The 24,047-nt window shown below is 34.5% G+C and overlaps 1 protein-coding gene across 2 annotated transcripts in view; it reads right to left on the bottom strand.

Moving 5' to 3' along the window:
* The window catches only part of SESTD1 (SEC14 and spectrin domain containing 1), a 116,682-nt gene that overhangs the window by 31,741 nt on the left and 60,894 nt on the right, over positions 1–24,047 (bottom strand). For both annotated transcript variants that reach the window (XM_023514168.1, XM_003791473.3), the window contains exons 5-8: positions 21,508–21,621; positions 2,674–2,787; positions 1,334–1,431; positions 291–346 (exon numbers count right to left, since the gene is read on the bottom strand). In XM_023514168.1, the coding sequence (XP_023369936.1) occupies positions 291–346; positions 1,334–1,431; positions 2,674–2,787; positions 21,508–21,621 (382 nt within the window). The remainder of the gene's footprint in view (positions 1–290; positions 347–1,333; positions 1,432–2,673; positions 2,788–21,507; positions 21,622–24,047) is intronic.

Raw genomic sequence — 24,047 nt, 5'->3', positions numbered from 1 at the left:
GCCTGGCTCATGAGTAGTCAACAATGCACACAGCAACTCAATGAAAGAGAAATTTATATATTCATTTTATAGAAAGGGAAATAATCTAATAATCACCATTATTGATTTTCTAATATTATAAAGTATCTTAATGCACTAGCTATTGAAATCAAAAGCAGTTTGAAAAATTTCTCTCTAATTTCCTAACACAGGTACCACATACATGCTGAATCAATGGTTATTTAATGAACTAAATGATTTAATTGGCTTACTGGATTATGATCACTAATAAATACATTTTTTCATCTTACCTGTTTGAAGAACTGTTTCAGGATCAACTGATGGAAGAAAGTTTAAATCCACAGACCTGGCAAGCACCAAAAGAGTAATGTTTAAGGTTATACTTCTAGCCGGACACGGTGGCTCACCCTTGTAATACTGGCACCTTGTGGGGCTTACGCAGGTGGATGGCTTGAGCTTAGGAGCTCAAATCATTTTTTTTCGCATTTTGACTTTGTTTTAATCAAAATTTGGTGTTAAAACTATGATCTTGCATCTTTCTTATTATCTCAGTTAATTAATATGTGACTATATTTAGATTCATGGAATAACAAGAAGCATTTTATTAATGTTCCACTGTATTTTCAAGGTCAGATTCAAAGGAAAAAGACAAGAATGATTATTGATACGTTTGAGTTTCCAATGAAAAATTACTGTTCTAGTGACCAGTAATAATCAATTGACCAAGAAGAGACTATTTGCTTCCTGGAGTGCTTTGTATCTGGGGAGAGAAACTTGGTATACTAACAAAAAAATTAAACCTGACAAGGCTGTAAAGTGTAATAGAAATATGTTAAAATGATAAATCTAGGTAGTACAGTTAGATAATACAACTCAACTATTACTTCATCCCATGTGATAAAGTCCTAAATTTCTCAAGTTGAGCTCATGAATATCACATATTTTATGAGGACAGAGGAAGTTCTACAAGTCAGACATTTAAGTGCTCATGTATTTAAATACGGTTATAATCATTTTATTTTAAGCTGTAACTTTTTCATAGTTTTCACCAGCAAAGAGTAGAAATCTAAAAAAGGTAGAAAATGGTTTCATTTTGAAAACATATTCTTGTAAGTGAATATTTTAAAGTGTCAGAAAAGGTAAACACACTACTATTGATCACAAGTGGATTTTGTAAAGAAACTGATTCAAATCAGTAAGTTTTCAATGTAAAGTAAATTCTCATGAATACTGTATGTCAATTTTGATTAAATGCAGACTTGTTTACTGTAGTTCTCTCAGCTTACATTAACACAGGTTTCTGTCATCAGATTAATCACAACTGGCCACTCACCTTTCTTTCTCTTGCTGATTTCCTTTATCACTTCCATTGTTAATCAGAGCAAGTTCATCTAATAATGATGTAGATTCCTTTGTAAACTTCTCAAAAACCTGTAATATGAGATTTTATTAATGTACTAAGAACATTCTTAAAAATAAATATGTGACAAGATTTGCCAGTTAAGAGCAACAGAAGTAGCCCCTACTGTTCCCTTTCCTTCCCAGGAAGTCACTTAGTGCAATTCGATCACTGAAGCACAACACTGTCTGCAAGAGAAGACAAAACTGCTTCCTCAAACAATGACTTAGTTTAAATGGATACGGAATTTTTAAAATTTAAATACATTAAAAGATTCTTTTTATTCTCCATCGTGACAGTTATATTTTTATTTCTGTGTTTGAGAAAGATTTGTACCAATAACAGTTTAACTATATGAATGTTATTTAGATAGATTCTACTAAGCCCTTGATACCAGTTACAGAACTTTTCTTTATGTTCTTCTATCACCAAGCCATGTTGGTTACTTGTAACAGTTAAGAACATGTAGCAGAAAAATAAGTTAGTTATAATTTCAATATAATTTCTTCAAATAGTTCTAAAGGTATTTGGGTAAGTCTAGTTTATATGTAGTATAGTACACAATCACATATTGGTAACACTTTCCAAATATAGTAGAAATGGTTATCTACTCAGAGAAAACCAAGTTTACTATCCTCTAATAAAAGTAGCATAAAATACAAACTGAGTTAATTTGAAGTATGTTCTTTTAATAGGAAAACAACACTGAATTATATAGACTAGCCAATTTCAAAAGTTTAGACTGACAAAGAAGATACATTTTCAGAAATAAAATAATCTATTAAACTGCTCAAATTGACAATTCCAGTTGATGTTTAAATATCTTCTAAAAATGGCACAAGTCAACTAGATTCCTCTCATGAAATTATGCTGCTCTGCTATCCTACTTAAAAACTGTACAACTTTTACCAATGCCGCTGACAACAGCAACAACTTAGACTTATATGGTGCTACAGCAGTCAGGTGCTGGTGTAGAGGGTTTATATATTCAGTTCATCTTCCCCACATTCTCACAAGCTAGGTTCTATTAGCACCATATGAGAGATGTAGACACCAAGGCAAAGAGAGATTCAATACATTGGTGAAGGTTATATACCTCGCAAATGGCAAAAGGCTTCTAATCAAGTTAAGTCCGACTTAAGTTGGTATTAACTACAACTTTCCATTTTTTGTAGAAAGGGTTTTAATCTATTTTCATTGGTTTATATGATAAAGTTATCAAAATATCTTATTGATATATATAATAACATTTTATCTCATTGCAATATACCAACCAGCCTCTTATTTAACCAGTCCATGTGATCATAGGTGAGACTTCCCCCAAAATCTTCTGTTAGCTGGCACGGTTCTATATAACGAGTCAACTTATTGGCAGACACTAAAATAACCTATAAAAGGAAAATTAAAAAAAAAATGCTTAGTAAATCACGATTAAGTTCCATGAATGCAATGAGGAGTTAAATTAGAATAAAATATGCAATATTATTTCCAACATAATGATATTAGTTAATATTTAAATCAATATAATAAGTTGTAGGCATATGCTAAAAAGAATCTAACTATAATATCACATTTCAAAAAACAGGAGATACAAGCAGCTTACATAAAATATTCCCCCCAAATATTTTATTGATATTAACAATTTCTTGTGTGATAACAGACTCTATCAAATTAGGGCTTTACAACAAATCACTATTGGTAACAATACTTAAGATGGAAATTAATAGCCTTAATATTTACATTAGGAAAGAAAGTCTAATGAATTATGAGCTAAGTAAGAGGAGGAAAAAGACAGAATAAACTCAAGGAAGTGGAAGGAAGGAGGTGAGAAATAGGAAATTAATGGAATATAAAACAAATATATTACAGAATCTCAACAAATCCAAAACTTGTTTCTTGATAAGACTAATGAAATCAACAATGGCCTCCACAAGATAAAGAAAAAAGGTGCAAATAAATAACTTTAGAATGAAAAGAATACAACTTCATCAAGAGCAATAGTTACAAAAAGTAAGTGAAGTACCATCGTGGGTAGATAAAAATTTTAAAAAGATAGTAAGGATATAAAACAATTTTGTGATAATAACTATGCACATTTAGAAGAAATGGATGTATTCCTATAAAAAGTGTGATTTATCAAAACTGACATAAAAACAGACTATCTATAACCAATGAAGTAATAGATTCTTCACGTTTTCAGTAATCATACTATTAGTGACAGTTTTAGTACTGCTATTCTGATTTGACTTGATAAGGAACAAAGTACATGAGAGATAAAGGATTTTATAATTCTGCCACCCCCAACATCCTTAAGAAAATGGAATAGGGACAAAGAGAAAGGAAGGTTTTGGAGGGTAAAAAATTACCCTTATGGTGCTCAATTTGAATTAGAGGTATCAATTTAAACTCTATAATGCATTTCATCTTAAACAAAAACATGCACATGAACAAGTATACTTTCTAGTTCTGTCCAGGGAAAGGTTTAAAAATGATGACCATGGGCAACCTTGCCTGGTTCCTGATCTGAGTGGAAATGATTTCAATTTAACTACATTCAATATGATATAGGCTGTGGGTTTGCTGTAGATGGCCTCTAACAGGTTAAGAACTGTCCCTTCTATACCATTTTTCTTTGTTGTTGTTGTTTTCTTTTGGTTTTTTGGCCAGAGCCAGGTTTGAACCCACCACCTCCAGTATATGGGGCTGGCGCCCTACTCCTTTGAGCCATAGGTGGTCGCCCTATACCAATTTTCTTAAGTGTTCTGATCATGAAAGGATGCTGGATATTATCAAAAGCTTTTTCTGCATCAATTGAGAAAATCAGATGGTCTTTGTATTTTAATTTGTTTATGTGATGAATTATGCTTATAGATGTATGTATATTGAACCAGCCTTGAGACCCTGGGTTAAAATTGACCTGGTCATGGAGTATAATTTGTTTGATGTGTTGCTGAATTCTGTTTGTTAGGATCTTGTTGAATATTTTCACATCAATGTTCATTAGTGATATTGGTCTATAATTTTCTTTTGTTGTTGGGTCTTTTCCTGGTTTGGGGATCAAGATGATGTTTGCTGAATAGAATGTGTTGGGTAGTATTCCTTCTTTTTCTATATTTCGGAAAGGTTGAGTAATATAGGTACTAGTTCCTCTTTAAAGGTTTGGTAAAATTCTGATGTGAAGCCATATGGTTCTGGGCTTTTCTTTTTAGGGAGATGTTGTATAGTTGATGCTATTTGAGAACTTGATATAGACCTGTTCAACATTTCCACTTCATTCTGGTTAAATCTAGGAAGGTGGCATCCTTCCAAGTATTGGTCTATTCCTTCAGATTTTCCTATTTCTGAGAATGGAGTTTCTTGCAATATTTATTTAGGATTTTTTTTAACTTCTGAGGAGTCTGTTGTTATTTTGTCTTTACCATTTCTGATTGATGGAATTAGAGATTTTACTTTTTTTCCTGGTTAGGTTAGCCAAAGGTTTATCTATTTTATTGACCTTTTAAAAAAATCAACTTTTTGATTTATTGATCTATTGTATAATCCTTTTGTTTTCAATTTCATTTAATTCTGCTCTGATTTTGGCTATTTATTTTCTTCTGCTGTCTCCACTGCTTTTTAACATTATAATGGAAGTTTTAGCCATTGCAATTAGGGAAGAAAAGGTGATCAAGGGTATCCATATAGGGTAAGAAGAGATCAAACTTTCTTCACAGATGATATGACTGTATATCTGGAAAACACTAGGGATTCTACTACAAAACTCTTAGAAGTGATCAAGGAATACAGTAGTGTCTCAGGTTACAAAATCAACACTCACATATCGGTAGCATTTATATATACCAACAATAGTCAAGCTAAAAAACAGTCAAGGACTATTCCATTTACAGTAGTGCCAAAGAAGATGAAATATTTGACAGTTTACTTAACAAAGGATGTGAAAGATCTCTATAAAGAGAACTATGAAACTCTGAGAAAAGAAATAACTGAAGATGTTAACAAATGGAAAAACATACAATGCTCATGGCTGGGAAGAATCAACACTGTTAAAATGCCCATACTATCCAAAGCAATATACAATTTTAATGCAATTCCTTTAAAGCTCCATTGTCATACTTTACAGATCTCGAAAAAATAATACTTTGCTTTATACAGAATCAGAAAAAACCTCAAATAGCCAAGACATTACTCAGAAATAAAAATAAAGCAGGAGGAATCACGCTAGCAGACCTCAGATTATATTATAAACTGATAGTGATCAAAACTGCATGGTATTGGCACAAAAACAGAGAGGTAGATGTATGGAACAGAATAGAGAACTAAGAGATAAACCCTGCTACCTACCGGTACTTGATCTTTGACAAGCCAATTAAAAAAACTCAGTGGGGAAAAGATTCCCTATTTAACAAATGGCGCTGGGTGAACTGGCTGGTGACCTGTAGAAGACTGAAATTGGACTCACACATTTCACCATTAACTAAGATTGACTCTCACTGCATGAAAGGTTTAATCTTAAGACATGTACCTCAAAAAATACTAGAAGAAAGTGCAGAGAAAACACTTGAAATGGACCTGGGCAAATAATTTATGAGGAGGATCCCTCAGGCACCTGAAGCAACACCAAAAATACATTACTGGGACCTGATCAAAATAAAAAACTTCTGCACAGCCAAGAGCACAGTAAGTAAAGCAAGCAGACAGCCCTCAGAATGGGAGACGATATTTGTAGGCTATGTCTCTGACAAAGGTTTAATAACCAGAATCCACAGAGAGCTCAAACATATTAGCAAGAAAAGAACAAGTGATCCCATCTCAGGGTGGGCAAGGGACTTGAAGAGAGATTTCTCTGAAGAAAACAGGTGCACAGGCTACAGACATATGAAAAAATGCTGATCATCATTAATCATCAGAGAAATGCAAATCAAAACTACTTTAAGATATCATCTAACTCCAGTATGATTAGCACACATCACAAAATCCCCAAACCAGAGATGTTGGTGTGGGTGTGGAAAAAAGGGTACACTTATACACTGCGGTGGGAATGCAAACTAATACGTTCAGTTTGGAGAACACTTAGCGATCTAAAAATAGACCTGCCATTCCATCCTATAATTCCTCTACTAGGTATATATCCAGAAAACCAAAAATCACATTATAACAAAGATATCTGTACCAGAATGTTTACTGCAGCCCAATTCATAATAGCTAAGTCACAGAAGAAGCCCAAGTGCCCATTGACCCATGAATGGATTAATAAATTGTAGTATATGTATACCATGGAATATTATGCAGCCTTAAAGAAAGATGGTGACTTTACCTCTTTCATGTTTACATGGATGGAGCTGGAACATATTCTTCTTAGCAAAGTATCTCAAGAATGGAAGAAAAAGTATCCAATGTATTCAGCCCTACTATGAAATCAATTTATTGCTCTCATATGAAAACTCTAACCCAATTATAGCCCAAGAAGAAGAGAAAAGGAGAGGGAGGGGAGCGAGAAGGGAGAGTAATTGGTGGGACCACAACTACGGTACATCTTAACAAGGGTACATGTGAAATTTACTAAGTATAGAATATAGATGTCTTAACACAATAACTAAGAAAATGTGGTGAAGGCCATGTTAATCAGTTTGATGAAAATATTTCAAATTGTATACAAAACCAGCACATTGTACCCCATGATTGCATTAATGTACACAGCTAATGTACATAGCTATGATTTAATAAAAAAAAAATAGGTAAATTTAAAAAATAAATAAATAAATAAAAATGATGACCAATTCTGTAGAAATATGCATCATACCCAGACACCTAGATTGTGATTTCCACATACCATTTCTCATTAAAAGGAATCAGGGTACCTTGGAGAAATGAAGAAAGAAATGATGAACTTGGAATACTTTTTAAATCCAGATATCAAAAAAGCTATCACAGACGACTTATGATTGTTCAAAAAACATGAAAAGCTTCTAGTGGTCAGGAGGGATTTGTTCATCAACAGGACTAATAAATACCACAAACCAAAACATTAAACATGTTTAAATCAATGAGCTCACACTGATACAAAAGAGATAATAATCACTATTGGATTAAGCTAGAGAACAAAATTATTATATTGAAAACCAGCAAATAAAAGGAAATTAGCATTTATCTAACCTTTCATATACAAACTATATCACTGAATAGACAAATAATAAATGAAGATAAGTTTCTCATTATAAAAGCATTCCAGGAGGGTGGCGCCTGTGGCTCAAAAGGGGAGGGCACAGGCCCCATATGCTAGAGGTGGCGGGTTCAAACCCAGCCCCGGCCAAAAAATAAATAAATAAAATAAATAAATAAATAAAAGGATTCCAGGTAGTAAATGAAGGAATAATAGAACTGGACCATCAGTTTATAATTTTTAATGAACTAAGAGACCTAGACACTGAACACCAATGGCTGCTATCAAGACAACTATTACGAGTTTCATGATCAAGGGATGAACCTATCACCACCATTCATGAATAGCCTCGGAAAAAGAAGATCAACTCTGAATATCTTACTGTCTGTATCCAGGTATCAATTTGCAGAAATATAGAGGTTTGAGAAGGCAAAGGAACATGCTAAACTATATACCACAGGGATGCTTGCTGAAACATGCAAACTATCAGAAACTCTATAGGACAAACAACATGGTCTCTTTAAGAAAGAAAATGTTAAGAAAAGAGAAAGAGAAATCAAGGATTAAAATCCTGTATTCAATGGGCAAATACAGAATCCCACAAACAATAATAAGAGAATCACATGTTCTTTTCAAGCAAACGTGAAATATTTAAAAATCTGAATATGTATTAGTCCATAAAGAAAGCCTTGGTAAATTTCAAAGGAACTAACAAGTTGTACCATCAGAATTAAATCAAACTGGAAATCAATAATCAAATCAGCAATCTTTTAAAAGACCCTAAAACCATATTCATTTAGAAAGACTTCTCAACCCAATGCAATATGTGAACATTAATTGTATCTTGATACAAGTCAATCTGTATGTATGTGTATATAATTTATATATTTTTTTAAATAAAAGCTAAAATATATATGATGCCTAAATTTAACTAAAATTATTCTACAATATTTATTAATTGGAAATTTGAAACCATTTGACATTAAGGAATTGTTTCTTTAAAGGTGTGATAATGGTATCAGGTTATATGCTTTAAAAAGAATCTCTATGTTTTCAAGACACACATCAAAATCTTCAAGGATAAAGTGATGTATCTGCAATTTTCTTCACTATATTATGGGTGGAGGAAGTGGATGGGAATTAAAGATGGGGCAGGATTTACCACAGGTTGATGTCTGTTGGAACTCGGTGTAATGATACATGGAGTTAATTATACTGTTTTTTAACCTGTGTATTCAAAATTCTTCATATTAAAAAACAAAAATATGAAAAAAATAAAATAAATGTAAATCTCTCTTTAAGAAAAAAAACCTCTTAGAAAGAAAATACTAGCCTGAACAGTTTACAGGGAGTTTGTTAAAACAAAGAACAGATCACTTCAATCTTAACACAAAATGCTTACAGAGAACAGAAATGCAGGAATATTCCTACCTTATTTTATGAGACATCTACAATAATGGTGACATAAAGTTTTAGCAAGGTTGTGGAGAAGAGGAAATTCTTATACGCTGCAAGTGGATATACAATTTAGAACATCTCTTGGGAAACAATTTGTCATTATCTTGAAAATGTGAGTATTTCTATAACCTTTGCCTGTATATTCTGCAGAGAAAATCCTGTGCATATTTATCAGGGAATATATGTAAGAATGTTTACAGCAGCACCATTCACAGTAGAAAAAAATAGTAACAACCTAAAATGCCCATCAGCAGGAAAATAAGTAAATTACCATTGGAGCATCATTCTGCAGTGAAAATGAATCAAGTACCACTGCTGGAAATGTACGCATGAATTTTTAAAGTATGGTGAGTGAGAGAAACCAAGTCATTGAATGATAAAGTATATTTTTTATAAAGCTTAAAATCAATAAAACTAAATATATTATTTAGAAATATTCCTAAATTGCATCTCTAAATATCTAGGTATAGACATAACAGAATAAAAGACAAACATTCCCTACTTTCTTCTAAGGTTTTGTCTTTAGTAGTTAACTTTTTAATACATACACACACACGCACATACATAGAATGAGAATGCAAAGGATGAATAAACACACATTTAAGTTAGGTGTTAAGGGCCAGGGCAGGTGAACAGGATCAAGGAGGGGGCACACAGATTTATGTCAAGGTACTGGTATTTGGGTTATTAAGCTGGGTGATGGGTACCTAATATTTGTTTTACTATTAAGCTTAATGTATATAGACATCCTTTTAAAGAATGTATACCAAATACCATACAGTAGTCTATGCAGTTCTACTTCCTGTGGTTTCAGTTACCCACAGTTAATTGCAGTCTAAAATTATTAAAAGAAAAATTCCAGAAATAAACAAGTTATAATATCTAATATAATAATATATAACCATTGTGCACCATTTGAGTGGCATGATAAAATCTTGTGTCATCTTCTTCCCGTGCCAAGGGGTGAATCATCCCTTTGTCTAGCATATCCACATCCTGTACTCTACCTGTTAGTCATGTAGTAGCCATCTGGTTATCAGATGGAAAAACATAGTGTAAACAGGGTTTAGTATCTCTGTGATTTCAGGTGCCCCCTGGGGGTCTTGGAACATACCCCAGATAAGGTGGGACTGCTGTACTAAAAAGCTAAAGACAGAGAAGAACTCAAACAGCGAAACCACTGACAGAAGAAGCAAGTTGGACCTCACCCCACGCCGCAGAGAGGACAGGTCATCTAAGGCAGCACACAGGAGGTTAGAGGGAGAACAGAGATAAATCTGGAGGCAGTAACAACAGAAGAGCTGGTTATAGTGCATGTGTCTCTTTGTTCCACTTTAAAAATAAAACAAGGCTGGGCACCTGTAGTTTGAGTGGCTAAGGCGCCAGCCACATACACCAGAGCTGGCGGGTTCAAATCCAGGCCGGGCCTGCCAAACAAGAATGACAACTACAACCAAAAAAACAGCCGGGCATTGTGGTGGGTGCCTGTGGTCCCAGCTACTTGGGAGGCTGAGGCAAGAGAATCACTTAAGCTCCAGAGTTGGAGGTTGCTGTGAGCTGTGACGCCACTGCACTCTACCCAGGGCAACAGCTTGAGACTCTGTCTCAAAATAAATAATAAATAATAAAAAACCAAATAAGATATACAATATCAAATTACATTTGGCTATGTTAATAACAGTATAGTTTATATTATGTCCATTTTAAATGGCAATATAATATTGCCTCTAATATGAGGAGCCTGACATATCTCAATTTCACTGTTTTCGTGTCCAGGTGATAATGTCAACTAATTTAAAACAAACATTGTAGAACAAGAATAAAAACACATAAAGTGGTTTTCACTTGGTAAACGGTTTGTCACAGAGGGCTTTATTTTATCCTCTTGCCCTGATGTGCCTTCTTTCAACTAGTCCTCAGGGACAGGCATGATGATAAACATTAAACAGTAAAGTGAAGAAGTCTACAGATTTAACATATGGCAGAGGACTAAAGTTAATAGAATTGTACTGTATTGCAGATTTTGATAAATAAGTAGATTTTAGGTACCCCTGTCGCAAAAAGAAGTCACCATGTGAGATGACAGATAAATTAATCTGCCTCACTATTGTAATCATTTTCCTGTCTCTATTTATCTCATAATATCATTTGTAAACCTCAAATATACACAAAAAATTTTACGTGAAGAAGGAGGAAGAAGAGGAAAAAGAGGTTTTAAAAATTTATGTTAAAAAAGAACAGTAAGTAGAGTTATGCCTCAGAAACCATTTAATCTGCCACTAATTCCCCGTGGGAGACTTTCACACTAGAAAGTTTAAACACAATCAGATTCCAGGGAGGAGCGTTTCCTTCCTCCAAAACTGTTTAGTGGTTTATTAACTAAATACGCATTAATAATGAGACCAGGAAACATATATTTATTCTATGAGGAAGTAAATTACTTGCTAAATTGAACATCAATTCACATTTGAAAAAAGGTAACATCCTTCAGAGCACCATCTCCTGAAAAGACAGCTGAATAGAAAATCCAAAATATAATGACTGGTCTTTCTGCTCTTCTATTATGCTTTAATTGGCACAATATTCTATTTAAATACTAAAGAAAGAATCTCTTTCAAAAAATCCCAGTATCACGCCCTGTATTTTCTAACTTTGAATGATGTGTTATTCATTCATCCAATAATCATTATTTGGTGGGAGCTAAATGTATTTATTACAAACATTATTTATTAGAAGCTGTGTATCTTAGGGATGAGGATATAAGGATAAATCAGATATATTTCCAACCAAGGAGATGAGCATTTTATTCATTTCTCTGCAATATTCCAGAGACAGCTGTGTAATGCTTTTAGCAAAAAGCAGTAGATTAAAGTTTTCTGGTTTGTTTCTAAATTGAAAATACCCCAAATGACGTTGCCCTGTTGGGCATAGCACTGAGGGCAAAGGCTTTACTAGACTATCCCAAATGACTTCCAAATCCCATTCCTAGGCAAATGACCATTATTTTATAATTGGGAAGATACCGAACTAGAAGCCAATCATTCCAGCTTTGTGCCCCTAGCTCTGCTGCAAATTCACTAGCCTACTTACGGAAGACAACCTAAAGGAATTCACCACTAAGCTTATTTCCCAGATCTGTCAAAGAAGGCAAGCTACATTAAATTATCTATGCTTTTTTTTTAAGCTCCAAGGGGACATAAATCTAATGAGTCATCATCCTAGGCATTTAATTTGGGCCATTTTCTCTAATATGCTACCTGTCTTGCCCAATGAAGAGCACTTGTCACTTTTCTGCCTACTCTGGTTAATCTCACCACATTCATTCCTTTCTACATTTTGCAGTTCCTAAATACACTACAATCATTGATAAATAGGTTTCTAGTTTAATGAGCCAAAGGGAAAATTCATCGTTAAAAGCTAGATGCAACCAAAGTTTATTTCCATTTGAACATTTCTCTTAAAAGTTCTTTTTCCTAAAGTCAAGTTTAAATGCAAAGAGTACAGATTCACTGTCTTTTATGACACAAATATATTTAAGAGCATATCTCTCAAGAAAAATAATTTTCAAAGAAAAAAGTGGACTAAGATGACTACTATTATATTTGTACCTATCTAAAAGAGATATAAACAAGAGATCATAGAAAGCTACATAAAACTCATTTTCTCTATCATTTTATAAAACATTTTCTCTAACATTTTATAAAATCCACACTTTCACAGAATTCATTTGTAACTATTCAAGGTAAAGACAGTAGATGTGTCATGTAGATTATACAGAACTCTATCAACACAAAAGGTACCTCCAAGTTAAACAGTGTAGGTGGGAAGACACATTAGCTTAAATAATCAGCAGACTCAAAATTTCAATCACTCTAAACTAAGAGTTTAGAGAACTATCTGCTGTGATGAAACAGCTCAGTTTCCACTATAGTAATCTCCATCTCTATTTGGGAGAGAGTGAGGAGAAAGGCCAGATGAGGCTTATGAAAGACCAGTAACCATTTTCAGACCATTAGAAACATTTATTTATAAAAAGAATGAAGGGAAAAACATTTAAAGATTTACAATAGTAGGAAAGAATCTTATTCTCTGCAAATTCTCTATACCCCAGAATCACCTCTGAAGTGATTCAGGAGTGGTATCCCTACTATGAAAGAGTGTTCCCGCTCTGTGATACTGTAAAAATGTACTCTGCTTACAAATAAGGTGATTACTGTCCGCTTGCCTTAGGAAAATGGCACCACTTTCTAGATTATAATGTATCAATTACAGACAACTGCTTCTCAGAGGACAAACCAAGTTTGAATGAATAAACAATTCAACTCTACTCCAGGGACAGCAAACATCACAGAGGGGTGTGATTTTACCTCTGTGGATTTGCTTATGGAAAGCACAAATATAAGGCACAAGCAAAAATAAAAAAAAAAGAACCCACTGGGGAACAGGAACGGAGGATTTAGGCCTGAAACAAATTGAATTGCTAAAAAGGGAAAGTGAGAGTGATGATTTTACTTTTAAGGAAATTATACTTTATTTTTTTTAATTTTTGTTAAATCATAGCTGTGTACATTAATGCAGGCATGGGGTACAGTGTGTTGGTTTTTATATACAATCTGAAATATTTTCATCAAACTGGCTGGTTAACATAGCCGTCATGACATTTTCTTAGTTATTGTGTTAAGACATTTATATTCTACATTTAGAGAGATTCACATGTACCCTTATAAGATGAATCATATGTGTGATCCCACCAATCACCCTCCCTCCACCCATCCTCCTCCCTCTCCTCCCCTCCCTCTCCCCTTTCCTCATATTCTTGGGCTATAATTGGGTTACAGCTTTCATATGAAAGCTATAAATTAGTTTCATAGTAGGGCTGAGTACACTGGATACTTTTTCTTCCATTCTTGAGATACTTTGCTAAGAAGAACATGTTCCAGCTCTACCCATGTAAACATGAAGGAGGTAAAGTCTCCATCTTTCTTTAAGGCATATATTCCATGGTGTACATAGATCACAATTTATAGATCCATTCATGGGTCAAAGGGCATGGGAAATTATACTTTAACATATGCTTTATCATTTTAGGAATGTGGTGGGGATCATATTTGGATTTAGCTGCTACATATTATTTTTAAATATTCATCTCTATGAACATTCTAATACATATGGATATTATAGGAAGAGAAAGATTATTAGTTACATTCACAGAAGCTATAATCTTACTAAGCAGTTATCAGATCTGCCCCCAAAGAAATATGAAACCTAGTAGCTTGCACAGACAAAGGAAACCAGAATAAAAAAGTAGAACTACAGAGAGGACTTTTAAAAAAAAAAGAAGAAAAAGAAAGATCACTACCGAACACAAGCATTTAAAACTGTTGTTAAGTTTCTTCACAGGAAATGAAAGCAATAAAAAATTTTTAACAGTAAAGTCCTACATAAATATTACCTTTCCATTTATTTTGTATGTGTTAGAGTGGTCAAGACAAATCAAATAACTCACCCATAATATTATATTAACTGGCAAATATCATGATTAAAGAAGTTTGAAGAGAAAGATATTTACCATATGGCCTTTAATTAAAACATCGGTGAAGATTTTCTCTATTCTGGAATCTAACTCATAGAAAGACTCAAAATTTGTTTCTTCTTTACTCTTATTCTTTCATCTGTACCTAGAACATTTATCTTTTCCTAATAGAACACTTCCAAAGAACTTAACACTGAAACTTTCATTCTGCAGGCATTAGTATGTTTTATTTTTATTTCACTCATGCTAAGAATGTATGTAAGATCTAGATAAAAATGTCTGTATATGTATTTGTGCACTTGGCAAACATTCATGTGTGTGTACATGTTCAGACACATACTATTTTGATGTCTATGTCTGTTTACGATAGGAGAATATTTTTCTCACTAAGAGAAAATAAGTTTACACAAAAACTGAAAAGAATCAGAATAGATGAAGACAGAGGTGTTCTTGAGAGAGGAATGTAGTAAAAGTCTTTGGGTCTGGATCCTACCAGAATGATCTCAAAAAAGAACAGGATTATATGCAATATTAAGAAGAGATAAGAGAGAAATCAACTTAGAATGGTGGCTGTTACCTCTACCAATAAATAACACTTTTACTTTCATGAGTGACAATTAACACAGGACAGTGGAGAGCCTTTTGATTATTAGTCTCTAAATTTAAGGATAAGATTAATGCTAGTACACTGCAATTTTATCTTGTCATCAGATAAACTATAAATATTATAGCCCAACTAACAACATCTATCATGTCCCCAGGTATAATGCTGATGATGGACAAAAGTAATTGAATATACTATGCAAGTTACTAAAAAGGAGATTGAACAAGTAAGTACCTATTTCAGGGATAGAAAGGATACAGGGAGAAACGTTAAAGTTAGCAATGAGAGATGAATATTCAATGGCTGATGAAAAATGGGAGAAATGATTAGGAGGCAGGTCATCTGGAAGAAACAATTTAAGAAGAATGATGGGCAATAAAATGTAAAATCATGTGGGAAAAGATGTCACTAAAATGACCACTGAGTATTTATTTGATGAACTGTCAAACACACACTCCTGCTTACAGGATCACAAGGACTCATACAAAAGCTAGATTTTTAAAAATATTTCAAATATATACACAGGCTTAATTTAATCACAATAGCCGAAATTATCCAAAATAACACCTGGGAAAATAATTTGCAATTAAACAAGCATCTACATTGAATTTAATTATATATAACTCTAAGTATCACTTAATGGCTGCTGTTAAACTGCCTTGTAAACTTGAATGTGTTTTGGCAACATATCAACCAACAATTGAAACTACTCTCATCTCTGTAGGATACCAGGCTTTTAATAAGTGCCCAGTGCTTATTTACTGGTAAAACATCCTAGCTGAACCTCTTTTATGTCTAAGAAAACATATTGGTACAAGAAGCTTTAAAGCTCCTCTTTTAAAATAACAATCTGTGACATCATACCAAGGCAGAAAGGAATTCTTTTACTTTATCTTCTAAGATGCAAAGTATTTACTCACTCTTAATTTATATAAGAGCCATTCTTGCATGAAGGCAGGAGTAGAGTATAAGCCCAAACTATTAACATAATAGTTTCCTACAGCAGGGGCAGGGGCAGGGGCAGGGGCAGGGGCAACATCACTATGAGAGCCCCTAGGCATAGCATCTCTGAGCAGATGCCTGTGCTTAAGCAAGATGTTACAAGCTCCTCATCAAAGTGCTTTTCTCCCCTAATCTGCTCACAGCTTTAGTTTCTGAACCACCAACTCCCCAGTTCCCTGTGTATTCTCTCAGAGCAACATTTCCTGCGTGTCCCTGGCTATGAACTGCAGGCCTCACTGCCTGTCTAAAGTCCTCATTCACCATGATCCTGACTCTTACGGCAATATTCAAGCCTTCTGGCTTCAGCTTTTACTTTCTCCCCTGACTACACCTTTGTCTCTCTTCCCTGGGAGGCAGTGTTCCATGCAGCTACACGCTTCCTAATGGAATCCAGGAGGCTGGTCAATCTTCCCTTATGCTACTAGCTCACACCATTCCATTAAGTCTACATAACAGTCAAATCTACCAACGACAAAAGTTGAAAAAGTGCAGGAAGAAATTTGGCTTCTACTTAGGCTACAGAAAGCTAGAATGATTGTTGCTCCAACCCTTACAATAATGTCAAAAATATATATACAAATTAGTCTGTATATCACAACTTTTCTAAACCGATGGGAATAGTAAATTCAGAGAAAAACCAATTAACCTGAAATCTAAGTAACGTCCTGCACCTTCAAGGAGAGATGGAACTAGAGCTTTCGCTTACCTGGAGAAAATGCCAGACATAATACAAGCCAACTAAAATTTTTAATGAATCAATAAAGACTAAAAATAACAAAGGTTAGTGGGAAAGTACAGAAGCCCTGAGAACGCCAGACACAATTCATTCTCACTTGAAGGTTCTTCTCTACAGACCTCCCAGGGATTTGTGAGAAAGACTAAAGAAGAGTAAGAGATTCAAAAAAAGCCTCTCAGACTGCAGGCCTGGGCGAGGGGAACAGCAGCCATTACCTGCAGGGTGGAGTGAGGGGGGACTTTACGGAGCTCAGGGCAGCAAACCCTGCTGACCTTAGGGTATCTGCAATCTCCCCACAGCTGGAGGAAGAAAGAAGAAAAACTCTCTATTCCTGGAGACAGCACGGAGGCAGGAACGCATTATAAGCCCAAACTACTAACATACATGGTTTCTACAGCGGGGGCAGGAGCAACATCACCAGGGACACATAGCCAGTCTAAAACTGAAGTTGATTTGGAACAGAAAATGTGTCTCTAGCAAATACTGAGTAACAAGTAACATTAGCCTATTACTGAGTGGGGGTCAACTGTGCAGAGACAGAGACTTTCTCTAAGGCACAGGCACCAAAGAAAAACCTGCAGCTGAGGGTGGAACAACTAATGGGAGGAAACCTCTCTCAGGCAAATCAGTCTCCATCTGCAACACAAAGTACCTAGAGGAATTTGAAGCTAGCAGTGCACTGAGGAGAATAATAGCAACAACAAAACCCCAAACCAATTCCACTCCTGGCTAGAAAAACGTAATCCTTCCCCTAACCTACTAAAGCCCGGCAAAAGGCAAGCTCAGCCCATGTACAGGCGTGAATTACTACTTACCTCATTTCCTAAGATCCTGAACAAGGTGTCCAATGTTCAATAAAAAATAACAAGGACATGAAAAAAATAAGAAAGGAAACAACTATCAAGAAACAAAGGCAACAGCATAACCAGAGTAAGACAGTACCAGATGGTAGAACTATCTGACAGGAAGTTTAAGATCACTGGGATATAGAGATAACAAGATACCATGTTAGAACAGATGGGGAATTTCAGGGAAGAGGGAGAAACTATGAGGAAGAATCAAACAGAAATGTTACAACCCCCAAACACAGTAACCGAGATGAAGAAATTTTTCAATGACAGCATCCATAAACCCAACACAACCACGGAAACAAATGATAAACCTGAAAATGGATCAATAAAATACCCAAACATAAAAGGAAAAGCTGGGGGAAAAATAACACAGAAAACCAACCAAAAATGGTGAAACATTTCAAATGGTACAATACACATTCAATTGGAATTCAAGGAGTAGAGACAGAGAATGGGGTAGAGGAAATACGTGAAAAGAAAACATCTAAGAATTTTCCAAAACTGATGGTAGACATCAAACCAGATATCCAAGAGAAAACCAAATAGAATAAACAGCAAATCAAACACATCTAGACACAACAAAATTAAACTGCTAAAAACCAAAATCTAAGTAGAATCTTTAAGTAGCCAAAGGGGGGAAAAGACACCTAACAAAGAGGACCAAAGATAGTTTTGTCAGAACTATGAAAGTGAGTGGCCTGGCAGCGCCTGTGGCTCAAAGGAGTGGGGCGCCGGTCCCATATACTGGAGGTGGTGGGTTCAAACCCAGCCCTAGCCAAAAACTGCAACAAAGATAAAAGAAAAAAGAAAAGAAAAAAAAGAAAGAAAGAAAGAAAAAAAAAAAGAAAGTGAGTGACCAAGCCAATGAGAAGGCACTTCTAAGCCAGCACTTCTAGTTCCAGTTACTCGAAGGCTGAGGAGGGAAAACAGCTTGAACCCAGGGGTTTGTGTTAAGCCTGGTCAACAAAATGAGAGCCCATCTCTTTAAAAAAAAAAAAGTGAAATAAAAAAATTAAAAATAACTCCCACTTAAAAGAAGGCATTTTTAAATAAATTGATCCTTGAACACCATAAATTTAAACTATGCAATTCCATTTGTAATGTGGATTTTTCCCCCATCTCGGCTACCCCGAGACAGCAAGACCAACCCCTCCACTTCCTCCTCCTTCGCCTATTAATTATGAAGATGATGAGGAAGAAGACTTTTGTGATGATCCATTTTACTTAATAAGAAGTAAATACATGTTCTCTTCCTTACGACTTTAACATTTTCTTTTCTTTAGCTGATTTCACGATAAGAAGACTGTATACTCATGTACCTTGCAAAGTAAGTGTTAATCAGCTATTTATGCTATTGGTAAGGCTTCTGGTCAACAGTAGGCTATCAGCAGTTAACTTTAGGGGGATCAAAAATTATACCTGGATTTAACAGTGCAGAGTGTCAGTGCCCCCAAATTCCACATATTTAAAGTGATGAAAGGCAAAAAATATCTATGAAACAAAAAACTCTATACCATTGAAAACAATTTTCAAAGTTGAAACAGAAAGTTTTTTTCAGGAAGACAAAAGCTGAGAAGATTTAAGGCCAACGGATTTTCCCTGCAAGATATATCAAAGAAGTACTTTAGGCAGAATGAATGTGATACTAGACAAAAAGCTGAATTTACAAGAAGAAAAGAAGAACACCAGAAACTGCGTGAATTAAGGTAAATATAAAATTCATTTAAAAAATTTTAATTGCTGTAAAAGACAACAGACTATATATACCAAAAATAGCTGTAATGTACTGTCTATTAATAGAATAGTGAAAGTAAAACCTTGGAAAATAGGAGGGAAGTGCTGGAGATACATTGCTTTAAGGTCCTTCTGCTTGCTGTGAAGAGGTCTATTATTTGCAAGTTAGCCTCTCATTAAAGTTATATATTGTAAATGCTAGGGTAACCATCTTAAAAACTAAGAGATAGAAATTATACACTAATGGTGGAGATCAAGATGTAATCATAAAAACTACTCAATAGTAAAGGTAGAAAAAACATACACAAAATGGTAGATTCTACACAAACAATATCGATAGTTACATTAAATATAAATGGTCTTACAGACCAAAGAAAAGACAGATGGTCAAACTGGATGTAAAGCAAGACCAATTACATGGTATCTACAAAAAGCCACTTTAAATACAAATAGATAAATTAGAAGAATAGAAAAATGTACACTTCATAAAAAGGGACATTTAATAATGATTAAGTGGTCCAAAAAGACTTAACAATCCTAAATCTTTATGTGCTAAATAAAGCTTCAAAACATGAAGTAAAAACTGTCAGAACTGAGAGAAGAAATAAATCCGCAATTACTGAAGACTGAAAGACTGAAGAAGGGCTGAATACTATGAATCACCTTGACAGTTACTGAACATTACATCCAACACAGCAGAATACATATTCTTGTAAGTACACAAGGAACTTACCAAGATAAACCATACAGTGGGTTAAAAATCAAACCTTTACAATAACCTGTAAATGTAAGTAAAATGTTTCGCTGAGTTCTAGAAGCCAATAGAGGAAACTATTAAATCTGTGGAGGAGTTGCAGGAATCCCCTATTCGGGAGTACAGTAACAGTTTTCCTCTGCCCCCAAGCAGAAGCTGAAGATGGAGAAGGAGGGGACTATAAAAGGGTATGGAGGAATTTGGGGGGGGTGATTATTTCCTGATTTCCTGATTATGGTAAGAGTTTTATAACCATGTGTTTGTTAGAATTCTCAGAACTACATACCAAAATGGAAGAATTTTACTGCATATAAATTATAGCTTAAATTTTAAGTGAAGACAAAAATTATACATTTTTGAGATATTTCAAACTATCTCATTTAAGAATAAACTGGGATGATAAATATCCTTACTTGAACATTCAACACATTTTATGCATGAAACAAATTTTCTCATGTACCCATAAATATTTACAAATAAAATGTATTAACAGAAAAAATAAACTAGACTTTCCTAAGTCTTTCTACTAATATACATTGATGATGTTTTCTTCATAACAAAAATATATTGACACTAACTTTGGTAAAAATAAAAATGAATATACAATATGAAAAGCTCCAAAATGAGATCTTTATTGTCCAACTCTTTATAAGTTCCAAATGTGTACAGTCTACTGGGTTGGGGTTAGACTTGTACCCTTCAAAGTTTCCACACCTAATTCAACACTGAAAAGTTTGGTATTTATCAACTCTCCTACTGGGAAACTGAAAATTAATAGGTATGAAAGAGAAAATACAACAAATTATTTATATTTGTTTTCTTTCTTAGGGCTTATTTCTAACCTATAATAAGATGTACTTTGACGCAAGAAAACTAAGAGAGAGAGGAAAGTCAGTAGTTAAGGACAGATAACTGTTCATGTCTCAAAACCAAGCCAGACACCAAAACATAACTGTGACATACCACAGAAAATGACCCCAACTTCAATTAGCATATGTCTAGGATGTCCCAGTATTCATTTTGGAAATTCAAGAAAATTGTTTTAATACTAAAGGTTCTACTTATTCAAAGGAGTTAAACCAAGAATGATATAAAGGAAAAATAAGAAAGCTTTTGTGATCTTTACAAATGAACCATAATTCATCCAATAATTACCTGAAATATTTAAGCACTAATTAAGCATTACTTAATAAAAATACTGAACAAAATAATACTGATAAATCCTATTTTTAAAGATATAACACACATCTGTTCCTCTTTCATATATTATATTTACCTCAAAGCCAAGTCGGTCCTTTTCTTTCCAAAAACAGAAATGTGTTACTTTCTTATCCCAGAATTCATCTGGTTTCACTACACAAACAAGAGACACCTCAGCTGGAACAACATTCTGTAAAATACAGAAAAATAATTACAAATCACACATGTAAAATGAATCCTTTACTAAATATACAAACTACTAGATATTTATAATTAGGCTAATTAGGAGACCTCTGGAAAAAAATTAAAGTTGAAGAAATTCTCCAAACTTTGAAACGTACATAGTAATAAAGAAGTGCATGAAAGAAGAGGTTATTCAGAAAAGATTTCAAAAAATATAATAATAGCTAGTACATGTGAATCATTTTATATCGATATATAATGTGTAGGCTGACTGTAGTGGCTTGTGCCTATAATCCTAGCACTTGGGAGGCTGAGGTAGATGGCAGGAGTTTGAGACCAGCCTGAGTAACATAGCGAGATCTCATTTTTATAAAAAGAATTTTTTAATTTAAAAAATTAGTGGAGCATAGTGATATACATCCATTGTCCCAGCTACTCAGGAAGCTGAGGTGAGAGGGCTGCTTGAATCCAAGGGTTTGAGGTTTCAGTGAGCTATGATGACACCTCTACAGTCTAGCCCTGGCAACAGAGTAAGATACTGTCTCAAAAAAATAAAAAAATTAATGAAAAACAAAGCACACAGTTTTATTGAACCTCTGTACTAGGGATATATTTCTATTAAATGGAAAGGCTTAATTTTTAGTTGAGAAATTATTAAATTTGATTTTTCTATGATACGTGAAAAAAAATTCTAGCACAATCATCTTGGAGAATTTCTTCAAAAGGTGTAAAATCAAATTTTTCAAAACATAAGCACCTTGTCAGCAATTACATAGAGGCCCAGACTCTACATGATTATTAACTTGAAGAAGATCAAGAGCTAATCTTTGACAAATACAATTTTATGTTTCCTAGATATAGTTATTCATGTTATCTTAAGAAGAATGGAAATAAACATTTATTAAATTAACAATTATTCCACATATACTTTAACAGCATGTCTCATGGAGTATAACTTTAAAATATATCTTAAATTTAATCATGTCTACCCCTTACTTAGCCAGCTTTCTAACATAAGCTCTAACAGGTCTTCCCGCTTGATACTGTCTCATACTCAGAATCAAATTTAAACTCCTGACCAAGGTCAATAAGGGCCCTGCTGACCTCTCACACCTCTCACCTCCTAGCTCACTCCTCTGCTACAGCCTGGCTGACTTTCTCACTGCCCCGGGAGTAAGTCTGTTCCCACCCCAGGTTCCTACCCACACTGTTTCCTCCATCTGGAATGTTCTTTGCCTTACACACAGGAGTGCCCCTTCTGTTTATTTCAGATTCTATTCAGAATCTACTCCCTCTTCAGAGAGGTCTTCTCTGCCCACCCAATCTAAAGTGGCATCATCTGACTCGGTTTCCTTTTACTGCTGCATTTTTTTCCACAGCATTTATCACCATCTGATATTAGATGATTTATTAAATGTGCTTAATCACTTATTGTCTTGACTCCTTAAGTGAAAGATAAGCTTCCCGTTGGTAGGTAGCTTATCTAGCATGTTGCCCCTATAATCTCCAGTGCCTAGGATGGTGCCTGACATATAAAACATAGTCTACAAAAATTTCTTGAATAAGTAAATCCTCACTAACAAGCCAGTCCCATTCTCCCAATGGGACAGAAGAGTAATTTGAGCTTCAGAGAATTAAAGTAACTTGTCTAAGGTAACAGTGAAAAGTCATGAAACTAAAATAGAAATCGGGTCTGTTTGATTCTCAAGTTCTACTACACCAATTCATACATTCTAGCCCAGGGGCCTGTATATTCTTTCTGAGATGTCCTGAAAATAAGTGTGTTAGACTTCACAGACCATAAAGTCCCTATCACAACTATTCAGTTCTATCAAGGTAGTGTGAAAGCAGCCAGAGATAATATACAAATGAATGGGCCTGGCTGAATTCCAGAAAATCTTACTTATAAACTTAAAGGCTCAACCTCTGTATTAAACTTTAAACAACAGCACTGTATAATCATTTTTAAAGGAGAAAATAGAAAACCTTTTGATAGACACACATCTCTGGGCATGTCAGAAATCTACTGCCTGCTACGATTAAGGTAAATAAAATAAATTCAATGTTATCAAAGCTTTTATCAGAGGGGCTAGAAAATTTAAGATAGATATGAAGTTTATTCATGTATTTCCTTGTAGAAGATAATTATTTCAAAATCATTGGATGGGAAAGCTCTGAGAAACAAGAGAAACCAAGCAGCTCCTTTCAGAGAACACTAGTTACAGGCAGACCCAGCACTGATATCTGGGCTCTCAAACCACTGGTGCCCGTCCTGTATGAGATAAAAGCAGTGAATGGCTTCATGTGTAGAAACTGTCTGACTACGAATAAACAGGCCATGTCTACTTCTGAAAAAGTTAACTATTAGTATATCCAAAAGTTGTTAAAACACCTCTCAGAAAAGAAATTGCAAGAGAGAATTAAATCATCCAT

Source organism: Otolemur garnettii, unplaced genomic scaffold (genome assembly GCF_000181295.1).
Source record: "Otolemur garnettii isolate 467f Iridium unplaced genomic scaffold, OtoGar3 scaffold00048, whole genome shotgun sequence".
In the NCBI taxonomy this organism is placed as follows: Eukaryota; Metazoa; Chordata; class Mammalia; order Primates; family Galagidae; genus Otolemur; species Otolemur garnettii.
Note: the sequence above shows the minus strand (reverse complement) of the source record. Positions and strands in the feature narration are given on the sequence as shown.